The sequence below is a fragment of the Amblyraja radiata genome, chromosome 5 (assembly GCF_010909765.2).
Source record: "Amblyraja radiata isolate CabotCenter1 chromosome 5, sAmbRad1.1.pri, whole genome shotgun sequence".
NCBI classification, from domain to species: Eukaryota; Metazoa; Chordata; class Chondrichthyes; order Rajiformes; family Rajidae; genus Amblyraja; species Amblyraja radiata.
The window spans coordinates 55,076,113-55,099,598 of NC_045960.1; the positions used below are offsets into that span (position 1 = coordinate 55,076,113).

The 23,486-nt window shown below is 40.6% G+C and overlaps 1 protein-coding gene across 7 annotated transcripts in view; it reads left to right on the top strand.

Moving 5' to 3' along the window:
- The window catches only part of lama2 (laminin subunit alpha 2), a 342,464-nt gene that overhangs the window by 274,471 nt on the left and 44,507 nt on the right, over positions 1-23,486 (top strand). For all 7 annotated transcript variants that reach the window (XM_033021242.1, XM_033021244.1, XM_033021246.1 and 4 more), the window contains 7 exons: positions 498-658; positions 4,996-5,134; positions 7,778-7,880; positions 10,072-10,188; positions 10,877-11,059; positions 19,700-19,854; positions 19,937-20,080. In XM_033021242.1, the coding sequence (XP_032877133.1) occupies positions 498-658; positions 4,996-5,134; positions 7,778-7,880; positions 10,072-10,188; positions 10,877-11,059; positions 19,700-19,854; positions 19,937-20,080 (1,002 nt within the window). The remainder of the gene's footprint in view (positions 1-497; positions 659-4,995; positions 5,135-7,777; positions 7,881-10,071; positions 10,189-10,876; positions 11,060-19,699; positions 19,855-19,936; positions 20,081-23,486) is intronic.

Below are 23,486 nucleotides of genomic sequence, written 5' to 3' on the forward strand. Positions count from 1 at the left end.
TTCAATGACACTCCCTGTACCAGTTGTAACTTACCAGAGATTATTTGAAAGGATTTCCATGAAGTGGTGAGGAGTTGCTGATTCTTTGCATTCTGTTCCTGGACTCCTTGAGCTGCTCCTGGACTCACTAGCAACTTCAAAACTTCCAGTTACCTGCAGATAGGAAAATTTCATTCCACCTAACCCAGAGAAATACGAGCAGATCTTTGCAAAATCTGGCCTATTGAATAGTTGGAACTCATAATAGGATTTATATTTTAATAAAGCAATACAAAATGTTCACTTTGACAATGCAGTTTTAGGTAAGCTGATTGTCCTATCAAATCATTAAAATGCATGTGTTCTTTACATATCTACTGTATTTGATTTATACCTGGCAGATGCTTTAATTTTCAAGGTGAAACATCTGTATGTTTACAGTACCTATAAAATCAGTGGGTAAAATTGAAAATTGTTTATATTCTTTTTTGTGTTGAGCACATTTTTCTTTTTGACAGGAACTAAAAAAGCAAGAACATCTGGAGCCATTAACTACAGAGCTAAAAGACAAACTGGATGAATTGGCAGCAGGTATTCATGATGAGAAGCTTCCAGAACTGGTCCTCCAGGCAGAATATCATGCTGCAGAATTAAATGACTCATCTGGAATCCTGGATGGGTGAGATAATCTGACAGTTTACATTGATACATGTATTTTGATAAATGTGCAAATGTGCTTTCGAGAATGCACTCAAACCAAAATTTGATGCCAAGTCAAAGAAGGTGACATTGTAAGATATGATCAACAGACAACCTTATGAGATAGTAGTTAAAGGAGAATCCTGAAGAGGAATTGGATAGATTAGACAATAGACAATAAGTGCAGGAGTAGGCCATTCGGCCCTTCGAGCCAGCACCAAGGGAGGGGAGAATTTTATCTGTTGGGCAACTGTTCCCAACCTAGGGTAAATTTACCCCCATGGGATAAATGTTGCCTTCCCAGGGGGTAAATCTGTTGATTCTGGATTTGTACATAGTTTTTCTCATTGACTGGCTGTGTTTGGTTCTGGTATACCCGTATCTGTTCATCATTAGTTGTTCATAAATAAGTGAGATAATATTGTTATGTGCTATTAAAGTTGCCTGGGGTAAACGGGACGAAAAATGTTGGGAGCCCATGCTGTAGGGTATGAAATAGGCTGGATGTGGAAATCATGAACCAAATTGGGCTCGAAATATGGGATCAACAACAATGATGGAGACAGTTCAAATGGTGTATGACAGGATCCTGTTAGTTATCATCATCGCTCAGAATTGTCCCCTTACAGAACCAAGTGAAGCTAATGATGGAAAAATGTTTTGAATTATGTTGATTTTCAGTGATAAGAAAACTTTTATTAAAAAATGATTTTGATAGGACTGCTCGAAACATGCAATATAAAATAAAACAAGAATTGTGGATTTGGCAGTTTATTGCATAAATGATAAAGGGCCTGTCCCACTTTCACGACCGAATTCACAAACTTTTTTACTCGTGGATTCATCAGGCTAGAAAAATGCCCCGACCTACTTGTTGAATTATGTTGATTTTCAGTGATAAGAAACTTTTATTAAAAAATGATTTTGATAGGACTGCTCGAAACATGGTCCCTGCCTGCTTCAAAAAATCCATCATTGTACCGGTACCAAAAAATGCCTCCCCAGCCTGTCTGAATGACTACCGTCCGGTGGCCCTTACCTCGGTAGTCATGAAATGCTTTGAGAGGCTGGTGAAGAAACACATCTGCGCCTTCCTCCCTCGGAACATGGACCCGTTGCAGTTCGCATACCGTCCGAACAGATCCACAGACGATGCGGTCTCCCAGGTCTTGCACACCGCTCTCTCCCATCTGGACAGCCAGAAGGGGGGCTACGTGAGGATGCTGTTCATAGACTACAGTTCAGCCTTCAACATGATAGTCCCCACCAGACTGGCCGGGAAGCTAATGGAATTGGGGCTCAACATCTCCCTGTGTGCCTGGGTCCTGGACTTTCTCACCGCCAGGCCCCAGGTAGTCAAGATGGGAGGGAATACATCGAAGTCCCTCACCCTGAGCACAGGATCGCCCCAGGGTTGCGTCCTCAGCCTCTTATTGTACTCCCTGTACACACATGACTGTGTGGCTAGGTTCAGCTCCAACTCATTAATTAAGTTTGCTGATGACACTGTGGTGGTGGGCCTGATCTCAGACAACGACGAGAAGGCCTACCGGGAGGAGGTGGCTGGTCTAGCACTCTGGTGCCAGGATAACAGCCTCCTCTTGAACATCAAAAAAATGAAGGAGCTGATCATGGACTTTAGGAGGGCACATCATCCGAGGACGTACACTCCATTGAGGATAAATGGGGATCCTGTGGATAGGGTGAACTGTTTTAAATATCTGGGAGTCCACATCTCCGAGGATATGACATGGGCATCACACGCCTCAGCACTTGTGAGTAAGGCAAGGCAGCGCCTTTACCACCTCAGGCAATTGAGGAAATTCAGAGTGTCTCCGAGGATCCTCCAGTGCTTCTATGCAGCGGCGGTGGAAAGCATCTTGTCCGGGAACATTATCATCTGGTTTGGGAATTGCTCTGCCAAGGACAAGAAGGCTCTGCAGAGAGTAGTGCGTTCGGCCGAACGCACTATGGGAACTTCACTTGCCCCCCTGCAGGAACTATACATCAGGAGGTGCAACTCCAGAGCCAACAATATCATGAGAGACCCCTTCCGCCCCTGCAACGGACTGTTCCAGCTGCTACGGTCAGGCAAACGCCTCCGTTGCCATGCGGTGAGAACGGAGAGGTTGAGAAGGAGTTTCTTCCCAGAGGCCATTCGGACTGTAAACGCCTATCTCACCAGGGACTAACTCTACTGAACGTTTTTTCTTCCATTATTTATTATGTAAAAGAATATGTGTGTTATGATTGTGTTTATAGTTTGTTTGGTTGTTTGTCTTTTGCACAAAAGTCCGCGAGCATTGCCACTTTCATTTCACTGCACATCTCGTATGTGTATGTGACAAATAAACTTGACTTGACTTGACTTGATGCAACGAGCATGTACGACTAGCATCTCGACCTACCTACGACCTCCTAAGACCTCGTGACGACCTTGCTGCGAGTATTAGTCAAGGGCAAACTCGGCAGATGTCGTGAATTAGGTCGTGAAAGTGGGACAGGCCCTTAAGGGATTGAAAGGTGTTGTTATCCAGAGGGACCTGGGTGTCTTTGTACACAGATTATTGAAAGTTAGCTCAAAGTACACCAGATAATTAAGAAGGCAAATGGTATTTTGGCTGCCATTACACGATATTTCACTACAATTATAAAGGGCCTTGAGTACACTTTTGATCCCCTTACCTAAACAATGATACACATGTAATACAGGGAGTGCAGTGACGATTCATAAGAGTGGCAGGTCTGTCACATGATGAGACTTTGAGTAGGCTAGGTATTATTCATTAGAATTTAGGAAAATAAAATATGATCTCAATGAAACCAACAAGATAGATGTACAAAGGATGCTTCCCATGGAAAAAATGGAGTCCGGAACCAGGAGTCAGTTTCAAAATAACCTGTTGACCGTTTAAGAATTAATTCCTTAGCCACTCCCAAGGAGTCTGGACTTCCCTACCCAAGTGAACCATAGAGGCTCAGTTGGCACTGTGCTAAAATATCAGCTGTGATCTTATTTAATAGTGGAGGAGTCAAGAGATTTGGGTTTATTATTGCCACATATAACGAGGTGCAGTGAAAACCTTTGTTTTGCATGCTAACCAATCGTCAGATAACACTATGCATAAATACAATCAAGCCAAACTCAAGTACTATAGGTAGAACAAAGGGAAACATACAGAGTGCAGAAGGATAATCATAAACAGAACTGGAGAGATGAGTAGGAGATTTCCAGTAATGGGGCAAAGAGGAGAAGATGCTACACATCACCAAAAGTGTCTCTCCCTTTGCTGTTAAAAAAAGTGGACAGAGTCTTATGGAGCAGGCCAACTTTCTCATTGCAATTGGTGTTTAGATATATGATCATTTGCTCCAATTTTTGGACACCACATCTGAGGAAGGATGTGCTGGCTCTGGAGAGGGTCCAGAGGAGGTTTACAATAATAATTCCAGGAATGAGTAGGTTAACCTATGATGAGCGTTTGTCAGCACTGGGCCTGTACTCACTGGAGTTTAGGCGAATGAGGGGGGACCTCATTGAAACATATAGAATAGTGAAAGGCTTGGATAGAGTGGATGTGGAGAGGATGTTTTCACAAGTGGGAAAGTTCATCATCTCAGAATTAAAGGACATTCTTTTAGGAAGGAGATGAGGAGAAATTTATTTAGTCAGAGGGTGGTGAATGTTTGGAATTATTTGCCACAAAAGGCTGTGGAGGTCAAGTCTGGATATTTTTAAAAGTAGAGATGGATAGATTTTTGATTAGCACAGGTGTTAGAGGTTATGGGGAGAAGGCAGGAGAATGGGGTTAGGAAGAAGAGATAGATCAGCCATGATTGAATGGTGGAATAGACTTGATGGGCCGAATGGCCTAATTCTACTCCTATCACATGTGACCTTAAAGACATAAAAAGAAAAACAAATTACACCAAGCCACCTAATTTCCTTGATAGTAGACGAGCAGTCCAATTTTTAATCAAAGCACGACAAGTATAAAAATGTTATTATTAATGCACCTCATATTCCGCCTGGGTAGCCTGCGGCCGGCGGACATGAACATTGAATTCTCCCAATTTTGCTAGCCCTTGCTGTCTCCTCCCCTTCCATCCCCCCATCCTCGGGCTCCTCCTCCTCCCCTTTTTCCTTCCTTCTCCCCCCCACCCCTATCAGTCTGAAGAAGGGTTTCGGCCCGAAACGTCATCTATTTCCTTCGCTCCATAGATGCTGCTGCACCCGCTGAGTTTCTCCAGCATTTTTGTGTACCTTATTATTAATGTTGTTGACTGTATTTATAAATAGTTTTCTCTGTAAAATAGCATCCTTGCAGAAGCCAAGAACTTGTCCTTGAATGCAACTGCTGCCTTCAGAGCTTACACTAATATCAAAGAAAAAATTGATGAAGCTGAAAAAATTGCAAAAGAAGCCAAAAATACAGCTAATCAAGCTGTGAGACAGGTAAGAAGGAAGGGTCCCTTATTCTTGAAAAATAATTTTATGAATTCTGGTTATTAGAGTGCTCTCATTAAACTATTTTGCATTCATTTATTTTTTTCACTATAACTTGTTATGTGAATAATCAAACAAAAAATTTAATATATTTGCTCCTGAATGCCAAGTTGTTTAAAGTTTACAAAGCACAGCATTGATTTAGTCAGGGAGGGCTTCAGGAACTGAATGTTTTAATCCTGTTCCCATGTTAAATTAGTGGAGCAACGAGTATGGAGAAGTGGGTATCATAACAGTAGGGTTATGGCCACTGTAACACGACGAATAGTGGCAGTGAATTCTAATTAAACACGAAGGTTGAAAATCAGCAGGGTACAGGGAAAATCAGAGGGTAAAAAGCCGCTGGAATGGAACTGAGACATAGCCAAGGGGAAAACACACAAGGTAAAATCGGCTTGTGGAATCATGTGAAAGGGGGCCATTCAGTCCATCATGATTTTGCTGGACCTTTGAAAGAGCAGACCTCTTGGCCAAGTCAGCAACCAAGGCGCATATATTTCGTGCAATTAGCAGAAGGATCAGCAAAATAATTATTTTTAAATAACCCAGAGGGTGGTAGGGATTTGAATATCCTTGACTGATTAGGTAGTGAAGGCAGAAATCCTCACCTCATTTAAAAGGTACAGGTAGTTCTACTATAACATGTGTTTCCAAAATGTGAGTTAGTTATCACGTGATTATTGGGTTGAGAACACTATATGCATCACACAGGTTGTAGTGCAGTCGTGATTGGGAAAACGTGTTTCAATCTGTACTTTGCAGGCATCTATGTAGTTTTGTTAAAATGAGACTTTCAATAATGTGAGGTTTCTTAGACCATAACTATCACATTATAGCAGGACTTTGATGAATATTTAGTTTAGAGATACAGATACAGCGTGGAAACAGGCCCTTTGGCCCACCGTGTCTGTGCCGACCAGCGATCCCTACACATTAACACTCTCCTGCACCCACTATGGACATGCTTTACATTTACCAAGCCAATTAACCTGCAAAACTGTACGTCTTTGGAGTGTGGGAGGAAACCGAAGATCTCTGAGAAAACCCATGCACCAGGTTACAGGGAGAATGTACAAACTCCGTACAGGCAGCACTCATAGTCGGGATCGAACCTAGGTCTCCGGTGCTGCATTTGCTGTAAAGCAGCAACCCTACCGCTGCGCCACCGTGACCGCCCTACTGTGTGCTGTGGGCTTGCCGATGAAGTACTGATGGGTGGGCGAGGTTGTGTAGCTCTTTTTTAACCAGCATAGATATGATGTGCTGAATAATCGCCTTCTGTATTGTACAATTTTTATGATTCTATCCAATTAGTCCTATTCCATTGCACCTTTCCAATAGTCCTGAAAGTGATTATTTTTCAATTACAGTACTGGGCAAAATAAGTGAAGCAGTAAAGTCAGATCATTGATACAAATAAATATTGTTAAAATAGCTCACTGTTTCTCTGGAATGCACTGACTCAGTAGTTACTAATACCACTGAGAGCATGTTTTTAAATTGGGTAATATCTAAAATAGACCAGTAAATTGAGTGGAACGAAGACTCAAATTTCTTTCATCGTTGCACTCTTAATGCTATTCATCAGTTTGGATTATATGCCATTATAAGATGTGGATTAATTGTTGTATGTTACAGAAGTGTATTGGATGATATCTTTAGAGTCCACTGCAGCCAAATTTATGGTTTTAAAGTTCCTGATCCTGCTGTAAGCATCAGTCTATTTTAGTTTGACATAGTGAGCTGAAAGGCCTGTTCTTGTGCTGTACTGTTTTGTGCTCTGTGCTTCACAATTCAGGTGTATAAAAGCATAAGGCAAATAGGTAGGGTGAATACGCAGAGTCATTTACCCAGGGTAGGGGAATCAAGAACCAGAGGACCTTGGTTTAAGGTGAGAGGGGAAAGATTGAATAAGAACATGGGGGGCAACTTGTTTTTGTTGAGTTGCAAAAGGAGGTAGTTGAGCGAGATACTAAAACAGCTTTAAATGACCCGGTCAGGTGCATGGATAGGGAAGATTTAGAGGGATATGGGATGAAAGCGGCCAAATAGGACTTGCTTAGATGAGGTATCTTGGTCGACATAGATGAGCTGTGCTGAAGGGCCTGTTTCCATGCTTTTAAGACTCTAAGACTCATCCGAATTTGCTGAATGGAATTCTTCACCAAACCAAACCAGGGAGAGAAGAATTGCCCAATCAAATTAGAAAAAGAGAAGATCAAAGAGAGAAATCAACAACATGCAGAGAGAGGTGCTTAGAGGGGAAAGTTCAACTAGAAAGATACAAGCACAGTTAGAAAATGAAAATTCAAATAACTAGTCAGATGTTCAGTGAGTGAAATCTAAATCCAGGGAGTTAGACACTTGATTGAGAACTAAAAATACATACTGGATAGGGAAAATAGGCAAAAGACATCGGAAGCTAAATGAAACAGAATCTAGAAATACTACTTCAGAATTTTGCTCTTAACAAAATCAACAATACCACCCAGAAATGTTGTTAGACAACGTCCTAAAAGTGATTTTAACGCCTGCAGTCATTGTCCTGTTTTAAGTAATGCTGGCTGCGCTGATTTTTGTTTCTGTAATCAGGCATCTGGTCCAGATGGATCTTTAAAGGATACTGCCAAGAACTCACTACAGATGAGCTTTAAACAGTTGAATGAAGCCAAACGATTGGGGGCAGATGTAAAGGGTAAGCAAAGGGTAGATCTGTACATGTAAGATTATATAAGCACGCTGATTTATTCGGTCACATTGTGTTATATATTTCAACACTACCTGCTCACCACAGTGGGAAAAAAATGTACATATTTCTGAGCACAACAAACTGCTGGAGGAACTTGGTGGGCCAGGCAACATCTGTGGTGGAAAATCGACTGACAAGATTTTGGATTGTGACCCTTCTTAAGACTGCCTTAAGAAGAATCCCTTTGTTTTAATTCTCATCAACTCTTCCCCAGATTCTACCATTGACCTACATACTGGGGGTGATTAACTGTGGCCAATTATCCCACTGACCAGCACATGTTTTAGGATGTGGGAGGAAACTGGAGCATCCAGAGGATACTCAGGTGGTCACATGGAGAAAGTACATGCTCCACACGGACAACACTCAACTTTCTACAATGAGCTGGTTGTCATGATAGTTTCATCTCTAGTATTACTCCATTAAAATGTTTTGGGCAGGTAAGAATACACCAGAGTATAAGGTAGACACAAAATGCTGGAGTAACTCAGCGGGACAGGCAGCATCTCTGGAGAGAAGGAATGGGTGACGTTTCGGGCCGAGACCCTTCTTCAGAGTATAAGGGCTTACTATCAGAGTGAGCTTCCAAACTAAGAGAAATAATTGAGCTATAAGTAAAAAGTATTGCCATCACGTTCTTTCACCATATCGACAAAGTACAGTTACTTCCAGCAGTTGTATCTGTTGTCAGATTTCTTGTGTCAGGCATTTTAAAGCCCATACAGAACCAAGAATATTCATAGCACCTGATGTGATTGGGTGATTATCATTGCTGGTGATGAAAATTATTCCTTTCATTCGTCAGCTATGATATCTTGTAGGCATATAAGATGGTGATGATGGCCCTTGACAATTAAATATCTATTAAAAAAATCTAAAGTAGTTAGTGGCTTAATAATTAATTTTTTCTTGGTGATGTAATGTATTTCTCTGAAGTACCTGAATATGTTGGATTCTGAGGTATGGACTTCAGCAGTCATCATTAAAGCTTATTCCAGAGACTTTGCCAATAGAGATAATGAAAGGGAATCTGCAGGTGGTAGCATTTATATGAACTTGCTTCGAGGGGAAACAACCTCTTGGCATCTATCCTGTCATTCCACATCAAAATCTTGTATGTTTTAATGAGATCATATCTCATTCTTCTAAATGCCATTGGCTATAGACCTGTCCTGTTCAATCCTTCCTTATCTCAGCAATCAAAGTAGTGAATCAATCTTGCACTGACTCCAAGGCAAACATATTCTCCTAAAAATAGAGAAACCTAAACTGCATGAAGTGGTCTCACAATGTAGAAACAAAGAACTGTGGATGCTGGTTTACAAAAAAAAAGGCAAAGTGCTGGATTGTGAAGGAACCGCAGATGCTAGTTTATGCCGGAGATAGACACTAAATGGTGGAGTAACTCAGCGATCAGGCAGCTTTCCTGGAAAACATGGATAGGGTTGGGACCTTTCTTTGTCTGGGGGAGGGGGGGAAGAAAGCTGGAAGAGAAGAGGAGCAGGACAAAGTATGGCAGGTAATGTGTGAACATAATCGAGGGCGGTGGGGTGGAGGGTTCGATAGGCAGATGGCTGGACAAAGAGCAGAGATGGAAAAACAAGGTGTGACACCAAAAGATTGAAGAGTTGCAAATTGTGAAGCCAAAGGAAGGAATGTCCATGGAAGTGGGGGGAGAGGAAATAGGTGTGTGCTCAGGTGGGCCGCAAGGGGAGGGATGAGGAGGAAGAATGGGAGGATGTGGGGGAAGAAAGGGGAGAGGAAGTGGTTAGACTTGTTGTGGTCTCACAATGTCCTGCGCTAGTCACAGTCCGACTCGATTCCGTTGTAACCTCATCTGTCATCACTCAAAATTCAAGTTGTGCACTTTTCAGCAATGTTATGGAGAAGTGATGTGAGGTTAGGACATATTGATTTTTTTCAGTTTCATTGCTGAATGCTTCTTTGCTCATTCCATTTGAGATCTCAAAGTCAGTACAGGACACGGCTTCAAATTGCGCCTGGTCTTGTCCAAATGGCCCAATAATGGGCACTAAACCATAGCATGAATAGCTCAAAAGTGTTGAAAACAAACACTTAGGTTAGTTCACTACATATGATGGATGCTATTTTTTTTTAATGTGTTTTTGCTTTTCAGAAAAGGAATACGACTTGAATAATTTACAAAATAGGTTGAAGAATGGTACAACAAAAAATAATAACTTGCTGAAAGCCTTGAACAATACTCTTGCAAAACTCCAAGCCATTCCCAACGGTAAGTCTTTCAGGTGTGTGGTTTCAGCCATGGGGTGTTCTTAGGAAGAGATTTACTATGCTCATCTGCATTCATTGATTGATAAAATACATCTCTTGATGCTCCCGAACACATCATCAGTGATGTAACCTGGGGTCATTGGGTGTTTCGGGTCTTTCAACATCAGACACCCTCACCCAGGCGACCCAGCCGTGGTTGATCAGACCACGACGTGTTCAGGTGGCATTCGCTCCTCCCCATGGACCTCCTCTCCTGATCCAGAGCCATCTCGAGGCTTTCTCCGCTGCCTCTGTGGTGTTCTTGATGGCTCTTCTTCTCTCCATTCTGTTGATGCCCAGTGCACTCAAGGCTTTGTAGAGCCATTGCCCTGCAAAACCTCTGCAGCCAACCTCAATGTTCAAAACTTATTCACAAATTCTCCTTTGATTATGTGCCACAACCGTATCGACAGAATATACATGAAAGCAGTGTACACAAATTGCATGTCCACAATCTTGGATGAAGTGTACACAATCTTGGATGAAGCCTCCCAACAATATGACAAAGACAGAAAATCATCCCTTTAATGCCTCTTCTCTGTTAATTGTTTACTAAATAGTAAAAACTGTGCTATTATTGTCTGTGCTAATATTGTCATCAACCCAAGCAATTGCGATTAAGAAATATGGATATTTTTTTGATCCAATAGATGCAAGCATCAAGATACTAGCGGCTAAAGATAAAGCAAAACAGGCAAATGATACTGCCAATGCAGTGCTGGCAGAAATAAAAGACTTGAACCAGAATTTACTTGGATTGCAGGACAACTGCAGCAAATTGAAAGAAGATGTTGCCAAAGCAAATGCTGCCATTAACACTCCTGCTAAAATAAGTAAGTTTCCATTCCATTTTTCTGTGTATCAGCAAAAGACACATAATTTCACAATTAACATTGGTGCACTTTTCTCCCCTGCTTCATAGCAACGTTTTAAAATAGTTTTCTTTATATTTTCTAGTAATCAAACAAAAACAAAAAGAGTGCCTTTTCCCTACACATAACACGGGTGTGATAATTTTAAATAATTGATTTTGTGGCATCTCATCTTGATTTCCACTGAACACATTTCCAAATATGGTTCTGTTCCTTTCTCTGTTAATTTATGGGAAGTGGACTTCTACTGCCCATGCCCTAATTGCCTTTGAGAAGATGGTGGTAAACCAGGATGTAATTTTAACATTTATACTCAGATGCTAGGTTTCCATGTCAGAATTGTGGGGCTTGTAGAATATTCTCTGCCTCAGAGTGCGGTGGAGGCTAGTTCTCTGGACACTTTCAAGAGATAGCTGGATAGGGCTATTAAAGATAGCAGAGTCAGGGGGTATGGGGAGAAGGCAGGAATGGGGTACTGATTGGGGATGATCAGCCTTGATCACATTGAATGGTAGTGCTGACTCGAAGGGTTGAATGGCCTACTCCTGCACCTATTGTCTATTGTCTATTAAAAAAATTACAGCACAGAAGGAGGGCATGCTGCCCAGTCCAATATTTGACTGAATGTTCTGATCAAACACCCAATCTTGATCTCTTGTGAGCATAGTGCAAATGGTTTTTTTAAAGCAAGCACCCAGTTACTATATCCATCTAACCAGACCCATTTTTGATGCAATCATTATTTATTCTGTCAACTGGGGCTATGAGACTGGCTGGTGCAGCAGCAGTTTACCTGCAGCCCACTACTAGCAGTCTCAATGGAGGACTACATTAATATGTCAAGAATTACTAGGGTACAGAGGAAAGGAGGTGTAATACCTGAATGTATGCAAAATGTAAATACTTTTGGGTAAAGGACAAATAATTTTCTTGGAACTTCTCCTGCTCCATTAATTATAGTCTTAAAGCACAGAAACAGTCCATGCTAACCAAAATGCCCAGCTAAACTAGTCACATTTGCCCGCCTATCTCCCTCTAAACCTTTCCTATCCTGTCCAAATATCTTTCAAACATTATTATTGTATCTACCACTACTCCTTCTTCTGGCAGCTCTTTTCTTACACCCACTACCTATTAAATCTCTTCCCTCTCACCTTAAAACTATGCCCTCATGTTCTTGATTCCCCTCCCTAGGGAATCGTATTGAAGTCCAGCAGAAACTCCATTAATATTTGCATACAAGGACTCCAACACATTTCTGGAGAAATTCCAGCAATGGAGAGAAAGATTACATCCCGCTTCAAGATTTTTTTGTCTAAATTTTGTTAACATAATTCACATTCTCAAATTTGTTCATCCTTAAGATCAGTGCAGTTTGCATTTTCAGGTTTTCAGTCAGTGATTGTTCAGTTGTTTGAGAATTACTATTATGTTAAAATAAGTTTGCCTGCGTTTGTTGCAACCAACAGCTTCCCCAAAGGTATAGGCAAGAGGAAATGAAGGCACTCTCAGATCACCCAAATGTTTTCACCATGCACAAGAGCATCCATTCCATAAAGGTTTCTGTTGCACTTGTCACAGTATCCCCAGCCCCAATCCATTTTTTCCATGTTCCTCTTAAGATCACACAATTTCAAGTTTCCTGCACTTCACTATGATCAATTTGCTGCAGATCTGTGGTCATTACAAATCACAGAGTACTGTGAATCTGTGTGATTCCACATCCATAGCTTGCAAGTCCATGATATGGTGTGACTGCACTTGTTGAATACCATGTTTGATGGGCCATGCAGGTAACCTTCTATGTATGAAGATGTCTCAATAAATGCCTAACAGTCATGTTTGAGACATACTTCCCAATCTCTTCTATTCAGGCATCATACAAATGGAACACGGACCAGTGCATCTGTTGTTCCATAAGTAGGCTCCTTCCCCTTGTGATGTAACGTTGACATCTAGCTGAATACAAACAGTTCTGCACCTTCTGAAAATGACTGCCCAACAGTATCCTTAGTTTTTGGTTGAGAAAGCAGGGAACAATAAGGATCCTAGTACTGAGTGGTAAACTATTGATCACAGGCTTCAAATCACAAAAGCAATCCCTCAAAATTATCCTTTTTAAAGAGTTTTAGATCCAATTCATGTTGGATCCCATTGGCACTAACATTAGGCCAGTCTTCCCTGTAGCGACTGGGATACATCTCCTTAGAACTTTGTCATTTATCCACCTTTATAACTGCTAATACTTCCTTGTTAATGATAATATGCTCTGGAATATCATGATCTCCTTCCCTAAAATCTGCAGCTACAACATTTTGGTGAATATGGATGAGATGTATTCATTTAAGAACTTGTCCCTTTTGTTCCTAATGGGCCTGGCTATTCACATGTACAACTCGGGAGAGGCCCTAAGGCCCAACCTGTCCATGCCCATCTGTGTTAATTCCATGTGCATGCATTTGTCCCATATCCCTCTCATCCTTTCCTATTGATATACCTTACCAAATATCTTTTAAACATTCTGTCTGAAGAAGGGTTTTGGCCCGAAACGTTGCCTATTTCTTTCACTCCATAGATGCTGCTGCACCCGCTGAGATTGTCCAGCTTTTTTGGGTGCCATCTTTTAAACATTGTAATTTTACCTGTCTTTATCACCCTCTCCAGCTGCTCATTCCATATACCCATCACCCTTTCTGTTGTAAAACCTGCCCCTCAGATCTCCATTAAATGTTTCTCCTCTCACCATAAAACCCATTCCCTTCTCTACCTTGGGGAAAAGACTGTCTATTTATGCCTCTCATAAATTCATAAACACCTCCGATGTTACGCCTCAGCCAGAACAACTAACAGCCAACCATGTCCTCTCTGGGTGCCTGCTCTACCACCCACAAAATGGAGCTCAGGGCCTGGCAGACATTGACGCAGAGACAGCAACCTGGCTGCTCAACACCCGGCTTGAGATCTAACTATTCCTTGGGTTTATGTTTCATTCGCAAGAAGAAGAAGCCATCCTATGCTCCAGGGAGAACAGTCTCAGCCTATCTAACAGCTTCTTATAATTCAAGCCTTCCAGTCCAAGCAACATTCCTGTGAATCTTTTCCACGCCACCTCTTGCTTACTCATTCCTTTCTTATAGTGTGCAAACTAGAACAGTACCCAATACTTCAAGTGCAACTGAATCAACGATCTGTACAACTGTAACAAGAGCGCCCAGCTCCTATACTCTATGGCACAGCTGATGAAGGAAAGCATGCCATATGCCTTCTTTATTATGCTGCCCACCCGTGTTGATACTTTGAAAAAAAACTATATATTCGTCAGGACATTCTACCTATCACATGATTCCTTTTTTCCCCCTGAATTAAATCTTCAATGTCCCATTAAAACAAGTTCCCTGAAATTGCTGTTCTTGACTTTCAACTTCATGGGAACAGGTTAGCCACAAACTCTCACTATTTTAGAAACATAGACATAGAAACATAGAAAATAGGTGCAGGAGTAGGCCATTCGGCCCTTCGAGCCTGCACCGCCATTCAATATGATCATGGCTGATCATCCAACTCAGTATCCTGTACCTGCCTTCTCTCCATACCCCCTGATCCCTTTAGCCACAAGGGCCACATCTAACTCCCTCTTAAACATAGCCAATGAACTGGCCACAACTACCTTCTGTGGCAAATAATTCCACAAATTCACCACTCTCTGTGTGAAAAATGTTTTCCTCATCTTGGTCCTAAAAGATTTCCCCCTTATCCTTAAACTGTGACCCCCTTGTTCTGGACTTCCCCAACATCGGGAACAATCTTCCTGCATCTAGCCTGTCCAACCCCTTAAGAATTTTGTAAGTTTCTATAAGATCCCCCCTCAATCTTCTAAATTCCAGCGAGTACAAACCAAGTCAATCCAGTCTTTCTTCATATGAAAGTCCTGACATCCCAGGAATCAGTCTGGTGAACCTTCTCTGTACTCCCTCTATGGCAAGAATGTCTTTCCTCAGATTAGGAGACCAAAACTGTACGCAATACTCCAGGTGTGGTCTCACCAAGACCCTGTACAACTGCAGTAGAACCTCCCTGCTCCTATACTCAAATCCTTTTGCTATGAATGCTAACATACCATTCGCCTTATTCACTGCCTGCTGCACCTGCATGCCTACTTTTAATGATGGTGTCCCATGACACCCAGGTCTCGTTGCATCTCCCCTTTTCCTAATCGGCCACCATTCAGATAATAGTCTACTTTCCTGCTTTTGCCATCAAAGTGGATAACCTCACATTTATCCACATTATACTGCATCTCCCATGCATTTGCCCACTCACCCAGCCTATCCAAGTCACCTTGCAGCCTCCTAGCATCCTCCTCACAGCTAACACTGCCCCCAGCTTCGTGTCATCAGCAAACTTGGAGATGTTGCATTTAATTCCCTCGTCCAAATCATTAATATATATTGTAAATAGCTGGGGTCCCAGCACTGAGCCTTGCGGTACCCCACTAGTCATTGCCTGCCATTCTGAAAAGGACCTGTTTACTCCTACTCTTTGCTTCCTGTCTGCCAGCCAGTTCTCTATCCACATCAATATTGAACCCCCAATACCGTGTGCTTTAAGTTTGTATACTAATCTATTATGTGGGACCTTGTCGAAAGCCTTCTGAAAGTCCAGGTATAACACATCCACTGGTTCTCCCTCATCCACTCTACTAGTTACATCCTCGAAAAATTCTATAAGATTCGTCAGACATGATTTACCTTTCATAAATCCATGCTGACTTTGTCCAATGATTTCACCACTTTCCAAATGTGCTGCTATCCCATCTTTAATTGATTCCAGCAGTTTCCCCACTACCGACGTTAGAGTAACTGGTCTGTAATTTTTTATTTTCTCTCTCCCTCCCTTTTTAAAAAGTAGGGTTACATTAGCTACCCTCCAATCCTCAGGTACTACTCCAGAATCTAAAGAGTTTTGAAAAATTTTCACTAATGCATCCACTATTTCTGGGGCTACTTCCTTAAATACTCTGGGATGCAGCCTATCTGGCCCTGGGGATTTATCGGCCTTTAATCCATTCAATTTACCTAACACCACTTCCCGGCTAACCTGGATTTCACTCAGTTCCTCCATCTCATTTGACCCCCGGTCCCCTGCTATTTCCGGCAGATTATTTATGTCTTCCTTAGTGAAGACAGAACCAAAGTAGTTATTCAATTGGTCTGCCATGTCCTTGTTCCCCATAATCAATTCACCTGTTTCTGACTGCAAGGGACCTACATTTGTTTTAACTAATCTTTTTCTCTTCACATATCTATAAAAACTTTTGCAGTCAGTTTTTATGTTCCCTGACAGTTTTCTTTCATAATCTATTTTCCCTTTCCTAATTAAGCCCTTTGTCCTCCTCTGCTGGACTCTGAATTTCTCCCAGTCCTCTGGTAGGCTGCTTTTCCTGGCTAATTTGTAAGCTTCATCTTTTGTTTTGATACTATCCCTGATTTCCCTTGTTATCCACGGATGCACTACCTTCTCCGATTTATTCTTTTGCCAAACTGGGATGAACAATTGTTGTAGTTCATCCATGCAGTCTTTAAATGCCTTCCATTGCATATCCACCGTCAACCCTTTAAGAATCAATTGCCAGTCTATCTTGGCCAATTCACGTCTCAAACCCTCAAAGTTACCTTTCTTTAAGTTCAGGGCCCTTGTTTCTGAATTAACAACGTCACTCTCCATCCTAATGAAGAACTCAACCATATTATGGTCACTCTTGCCCAAGGGGCCACACACAACAAGACTGCTAACTGACCCTTCCTCATTACTCAATACCCTGTCTAGAATAGCCTGCTCTCTTGTTGGTTCCTCTACATGTTGGTTTAGAAAACTATCCCGCATACATTCCAAGAAATCCTCTTCCTCAGCACCCTTGCCAACTTGATTCACCCAATCTATATGTAGATTGAAGTCACCCATTATAACTATTTTACCTTTGTTGCACACATTTCTAATTTCCTGTTTGATGCCATCCCCAAATCCACTACTACTGTTAGGTGGCCTGTACACAACTCCCACGAGCGTTTTCTGCCCCTTAGTGTTTCGCAGCTCTACCCATATCGATTCCACATCCTCCAAGCTAATGTCCTTCCTTTCTATTGCGTTAATCTCCTCTCTAACCAGCAACGCTACCCCACCTCCTTTTCGTTTCTGTCTATCCCTCCTGAATATTGAATATCCCTGGATGTTCAGCTCCCAGCCTTGGTCACCCTGGAGCCATGTCTCCGGGATCCCAACTATATCATAGTCATTAATAGCTATCTGCACATTCAACTCATCCACCTTATTACGAATGCTCCTTGCATTGAGACACAAAGCCTTCATGCTTGTTGTTACAACACTCTTACCCTTTATACAATTATGTTGAAAAGTGGCCCTTTTTGATTTTTGCCCTGGATTTGTCTGTCTGCCACTTTTACTTTTCACCTTGCTACCTATTGCTTCTACCCTAATTTTACACCCCTCTGTCTCTACGCTCACACATTTAAGAAACCCTTTGCCTTTAACTCCATCCTCGACTATCCCATTTGACACCCCACCCCCCTTATTCAGTTTAAAACCACCTGTGTAGCATTGGCAAACTTGCCTGCCAGAATGCTGGTCCCCCACCTGTTAAGATGCAATCCGTCCCTTTTGTACAGTTCCCCCTTACTCCAAAACAGATCCAAGTGATCTAAGAATCTAAATCCCTGCCCCGTGCACCAGTTCCTCAGCCACACATTCATGTCCCGTATCTCCCTGTTCCTGCTCTCGCCAGCACGAGGAACTGGATGCAAACCGGAGATAACAACCCTGGAGGTCCTGCTTTTCAGCATTTTTCCGAGCTGTTTAAAGTCACGCTGCAGAATATTCATCCCCTTCTTTCCGACATCGTTTGTGCCGACATGCACTACCACTTCCGGCTGTTCACCTTCGCCCTTATTTTACCTTTGAAATATTCCCACGCTGGATGTAGATTAATTTGCATGTAACTTCTATGTTTGCCAGGTTATCCTAATGATGTTGAAATACTCAGTTCAGATTTTTTATTTCCACACCATTATTTCTTTCCACAATTAACTTGAAAATTACAGAGTAGTAATCACTATCTCCAACACAGTTGACCACTGGCTTTCCAACCACTGGCCCAGCTTCATTCCCTTGGATAAGGTCCAACATCATCCTATCGTATTCAGACTGCTAAAATACTGACACATGAAGCCCTCCTGGATATATTAAAACATTTCTATCCCATTTAAACCTTTTGCGCCAAGTGTGTCCATCTTTACTTATTTTTAAAAAAATACACCTGTAGATGTTTTGGTTCATAATTTTACTGCATTTCCCATGTTTCAGGGAAAATTAAAAACAACCTTTGTTGTATCGAAATGCATGAGATTGACTGCAACTTGCAGGCCTAAATTGAAGAGTGCTGCAATATTGTAAAATAGCAACTTCTATGCCTCACATGTCTATTATACGCTTCATCCATATTTCAAAGACTTTAAAAGTTATGTAATATTTCAACTGTTTTTCTCACTTGATATTCTGAACATCCTTCATTTACCTCAGATTATATCATGTCAATCTAGTCTGAATCTTCCACTTATTTTTTTAGGATCACTAGTGGTCAGGCAACATCAAAAATATAGTTTTACAAATCCATGCTGCCAGCACAGCTTATCTCAGCTGCCAGCAGAACAAATAACAAATGTGACTTTATGTGTCTTAAATTCAGTGGATGGCAAAATCTAATAGCATCTCTGCCCAAAAACATAATCTGTGTTCTAAAAGGATGAAACTGAGCGAATTCACTAAGTTTTATTTCACATTCAGAATTTAGTATTGCTCTAAAACTAGTGATGGATTCCACACTATCCATTTAAAATAATGATTTGTTTAAAAGAAACAATGGTTGTAAATTCACGAGCAAGGGAAGGGAAACCAAATATATGCTGCAAAATATTATCAGATGCCACAAAAAAATTTGTTTGTAATATTTCCCATGAGAATTTGCCAAGCACTTATTTTCAGATCATATTTTCCATCCAGTTTGGAACAAAATTATATATATGCCACCAAAAAAATGAGAGCGCTTGTGTATATTTCACAAAATGCTCTTGTCACGACAATGATAATTGTTCATTGTTCAAATGGAATTTCAGAAAATGAGAAAACAGTGCATTTTTTGGAGAAGATACAGCTATGAGGAAGAAAATTGAGATATTAATCTTCCACCCCTCTTGCAGCTGAGCCGCTGTGAAGTTGGCATTTTCTGAATGTTTAGCGAAGACTTTGTTCAATTACATGACATGGATTTTGAGCACCTTCTGTAGAATTGATCTGATGGCTCTGGTTTTCCAAAAGGTTGTGAAAGGTAATGGACATATCTGAGAGAAAGTGTACTGTAGCATAGGGAAAGGTTCAGGGAAATAAGTGTTAAATTGGATTAATGTCATTGTATGCCTGGAGCCAGTATGACCTTGATGGGACAAATGACCTGCTTCTGTCTTGACAAGTATAAAATAATCCTGACAAGATGGTAAAACTGTATATTTATTTTTTTCTTAATGTGTGCAGTTGCTGACGCTGATATGAAAGTTAAAGAGTTGGAAGAGAAAACAGATAGTTTACTGGATAAACTGAAACCTATCAGAAATCTACAGGACACTCTAGGAAAGAATATCTCTCACATCAAAGAGCTAATAAATCAAGCTCGAAAACATGCCAACTCTGTGAGTAACAGGATCTGTACCATCTCTGTCTTTCTGTATTTTTTCTAGCACTTTTTCACTATCTCATTGTTCTCACTTTTAGATTAAAGTTTCGGTATCATCCGGTGGGGACTGTATCCGCACTTATAGGCCAGACATAAAAAAGGGTACCTACAATTCAATTGTTCTGAATGTGAAGACTTCGGAGCTCGAGAATCTGCTATTTTACCTTGGAAGTGCCAAATATGTGAGTGTGCAGCTCCAGGACCCGTTGCCCAACATATTGTCTGGAAAGTAAATGTTAACACTAAATGTAATTTTCTGGATGAAAGCCTGAGTCCATATGCTGTGTTTCCAGTATTGCCACTGTTCATGACAACTACATTTATGCAGAATAGCACGACATGCCAAATAATGGAAGATTCTTTATTTTAATTTTTATTTGGTGCTTCAGCTGTATCTGAACCAGGGGCGGCTCAGAGACGCAGCACCTGACCTTGGGCGCTGTTTGGTGTTTGCACGTTCCCCTGTGACCACGTGGGTTTCCTTTGGGTGCTCTGGATTCCTCTCATGTCCCAAAGGCCTGCCTCTGTAAATGTTCCTCTGTGAATTGCCCCGAGTGTGTAAGGAGAGGATGAGAAAGTGAGATAACATAGAACTAGTTTGAGTGGGTGATCGATGGTCGGCATGGACTTGGTGGACTGAAGGGCCTGTTTCCATGCTGCTTCTCCAAAAACTAAAACTAAAAAGTTTTTTTTAAATCTGGCAGCAGTGAGTGTTTCTCACTGAGTAATGATAACGTAGGATTTTCTAAGCTGTATGAGTGTCAGCCAGAAATTACACTCCAGTGAGAATGCTCTTCATATCAATGGCAAAGGAATTAATGGAAGCACCACTTTCAACACTAATTCTATAATGAGTTTCTGCAGTCAGTGTTCTCCTGATTCTCTTACATTATTATTCAGGGTTTTATTGAACTTGAAATGCACTTGGTGTCTGTGGGCGATAGTAAACCTGAATTGTTCATACTAGTTCATACATGTGAAGCCTAATATCAGGTTACCAGTCTAGTTATTAAAATTGGTTTTATTTGATTGGTCGTGCATTTCCAATGTGAAACCTTGCCATCGAAATTAACTACTGAAAAAAGAAAGTGTTCAGTTTCCCAGTTTTTTTATTTTTGATATAAGAGATAAGTATAGTATAGAATATAAACGTACCCATGCAGGAAGAAACAAAGAATATGAATCGATGAGCTGCACATTGTATCTTTCACAACCATATCTCAAAATTAATTATTGGCAGTGAGATAATGTTAACCCAAGTCTCTGTTGGCATTTTCTGTAGTTAATTTTTGGATTTGCACAAAAAAAGATACCCTGTTTGAATAATGGTAACCGGATATTGCTCAGGACTTCTTTGATATTCAAAATAATTCAAAGAGGGGATCTTATTGAAACATATAAGATCATTAATGGTTTGGACACGCCAGAGGCAGGGAACATGTTCCCGATGTTTGGTGAGTCCAGATTCAGGGGCCACAGTTTCAGAATAAGGGGTAAGCCATTTAGAACGGAGACGAAGAAACACTTTTTCACACAGAGAGTTGTGAGTCTGTGGAATTTTCTGGCTCGGAGGGCGGTGGAGGCCGGTTCTCTGGATACTTTCAAGAGAGAGCTAGATAGGGCTTTTAAAGATAGAGGAGTCAGGGGATATAGGGAGAAGGCATGAACGGGGTACTGATTGTGGATGATCAGCCATGATCACATTTAATGGCGGTGCTGGCTAGAAGGGATGAATGGCCTACACCTGCACCTATTGTCTATTGGTATGTTTTATGCTCACTGAACTAGGCTGATATGGCTTTGAATTAACATTCAATTTAAAAGACCCCACCTCTGTAAGAACCTCACACATTCAGTGCTGGGATTAGGTGTCACCTAGATTAATCTACTGAACCTGAACAGATTGGTCGAGAAATCTGGCATTGGTTTGCAATCATCACCTGATCCTGGAAATTCAATAGAATTTTTGAAATTTGATTTTAAATTGATAGGACAAAGTTTGAGAAGAAAAATCCAAAGTGCACACTTACAACTTCTCATATTAGAGCTTGGAACAGAGGATAAGAGTATTTCAACCTACTTTCAATATCGGAGTAGAGAGCGCTACAATCTCTCAGAAAATATCTTTGTTTTGTGATAAATAAATAAATAAACTGGAAAAGAAAAGGCACAATATAAAATGAGGTCAAGGAACATTAGACATCAATTGGGTTAGTAGAATGTTAGAGTAATGTAGTTTGTGAATCTAATTAAAATAGGAAAATAAACTCATTAGGAAGATTTTGGAGACCATCAATGGAAAGATTTCTGAAGAATCAAATGTATAATTTCCTGAAAAGCTGAGTGCAAGTTAGAAAGAGTAATAGTAGGTTAGATTTTTATAAATTGTGAGGATAAGAAAACGAAAGAATTTGTATTTTTTTTATAAAACAATTCAGTATAATTTTAGGTGTCAAAATATAGAGATGACTTTAGGTTGGTTGAAAGTGTGCAATATCGATTCACCAAGATAATATCACAGCTGGAAAACTAGACTTAGGACCAGCTATCATTCTGCAACTTTTACACTCAACGCAGAGAAAGCCAAGTAGAGATTTAACAGTTATTTTCTTAAATCATAAATTGATACGACAAGCTGAATAAGGAAGGATTATATACTTCAGTTACAAAGTCAGTCACAGTGGGCCATCAATTTGAAACTTTTACTTTGAATAGTGAGATGAGAAGAAAGAGACATTTATGGGAAAACGAGTATTCACATTTTTATCACTTAAGAAGTGACTTTGTCTCCCCCTTTTGACTGAACTATCAAATTGCAATGTCTTTTTTGTTGACATCTGAAGTGAATGAAGGGGTTGGACATACCGCTTTAAAGTAACACCATTGTGTGCTCAGCAGCATTTATATTGTGGTGTTGATGATCAGTGAGGGAATTAAGTCTGAGACCAACAATATACGAGTACTGTAATCATTATATACAAATAACGGAACATAGAAACTAACAATTCTTCCAGTTCCTACTAAAAGCTAGTTTCAACAAATCAAAATGGCATACCACAATCCAACTGGGAAACCTTTCAAATGCTTTGATCAATCTATGAAAAAGCATCGTCCTTTAAATTTTATTGAGAGAAAACAGAATGACCTGAGAAATTGCAATGACCCTCCAAATTTTACTTTTAAAGTGTAAACAGGACATAATGGTACACTGGGCAGAATATAATGGGATTAGTGTAAATAAATGCTTGATGGTCAGCACATACTGGGTGTGACAAAGAATCTCTATTTTCATGCCCATGATCTCATAGCGCTAATGTATAATATTTATAGATCACACTGCAATGTGATAGAAGTAATTTTCATTATTGCGCCTTTGCAACAGAGTGCAAGTAAGGAATAAAGCCACAGCATTTTCCCGCTACATCTCAAATTACTCTGATTACAATTTGTATTTTTACTGTGCTTTTCCCGTCTGCAAGTTGAGCAAAATATTTCAGTGCCAAGAAATTATATTTATAATGTCAGTACAGTGTTAATGTGATGAGTTTTCATAAAGCTAAGAATCACAAACAGCAATTATTTTGTTTG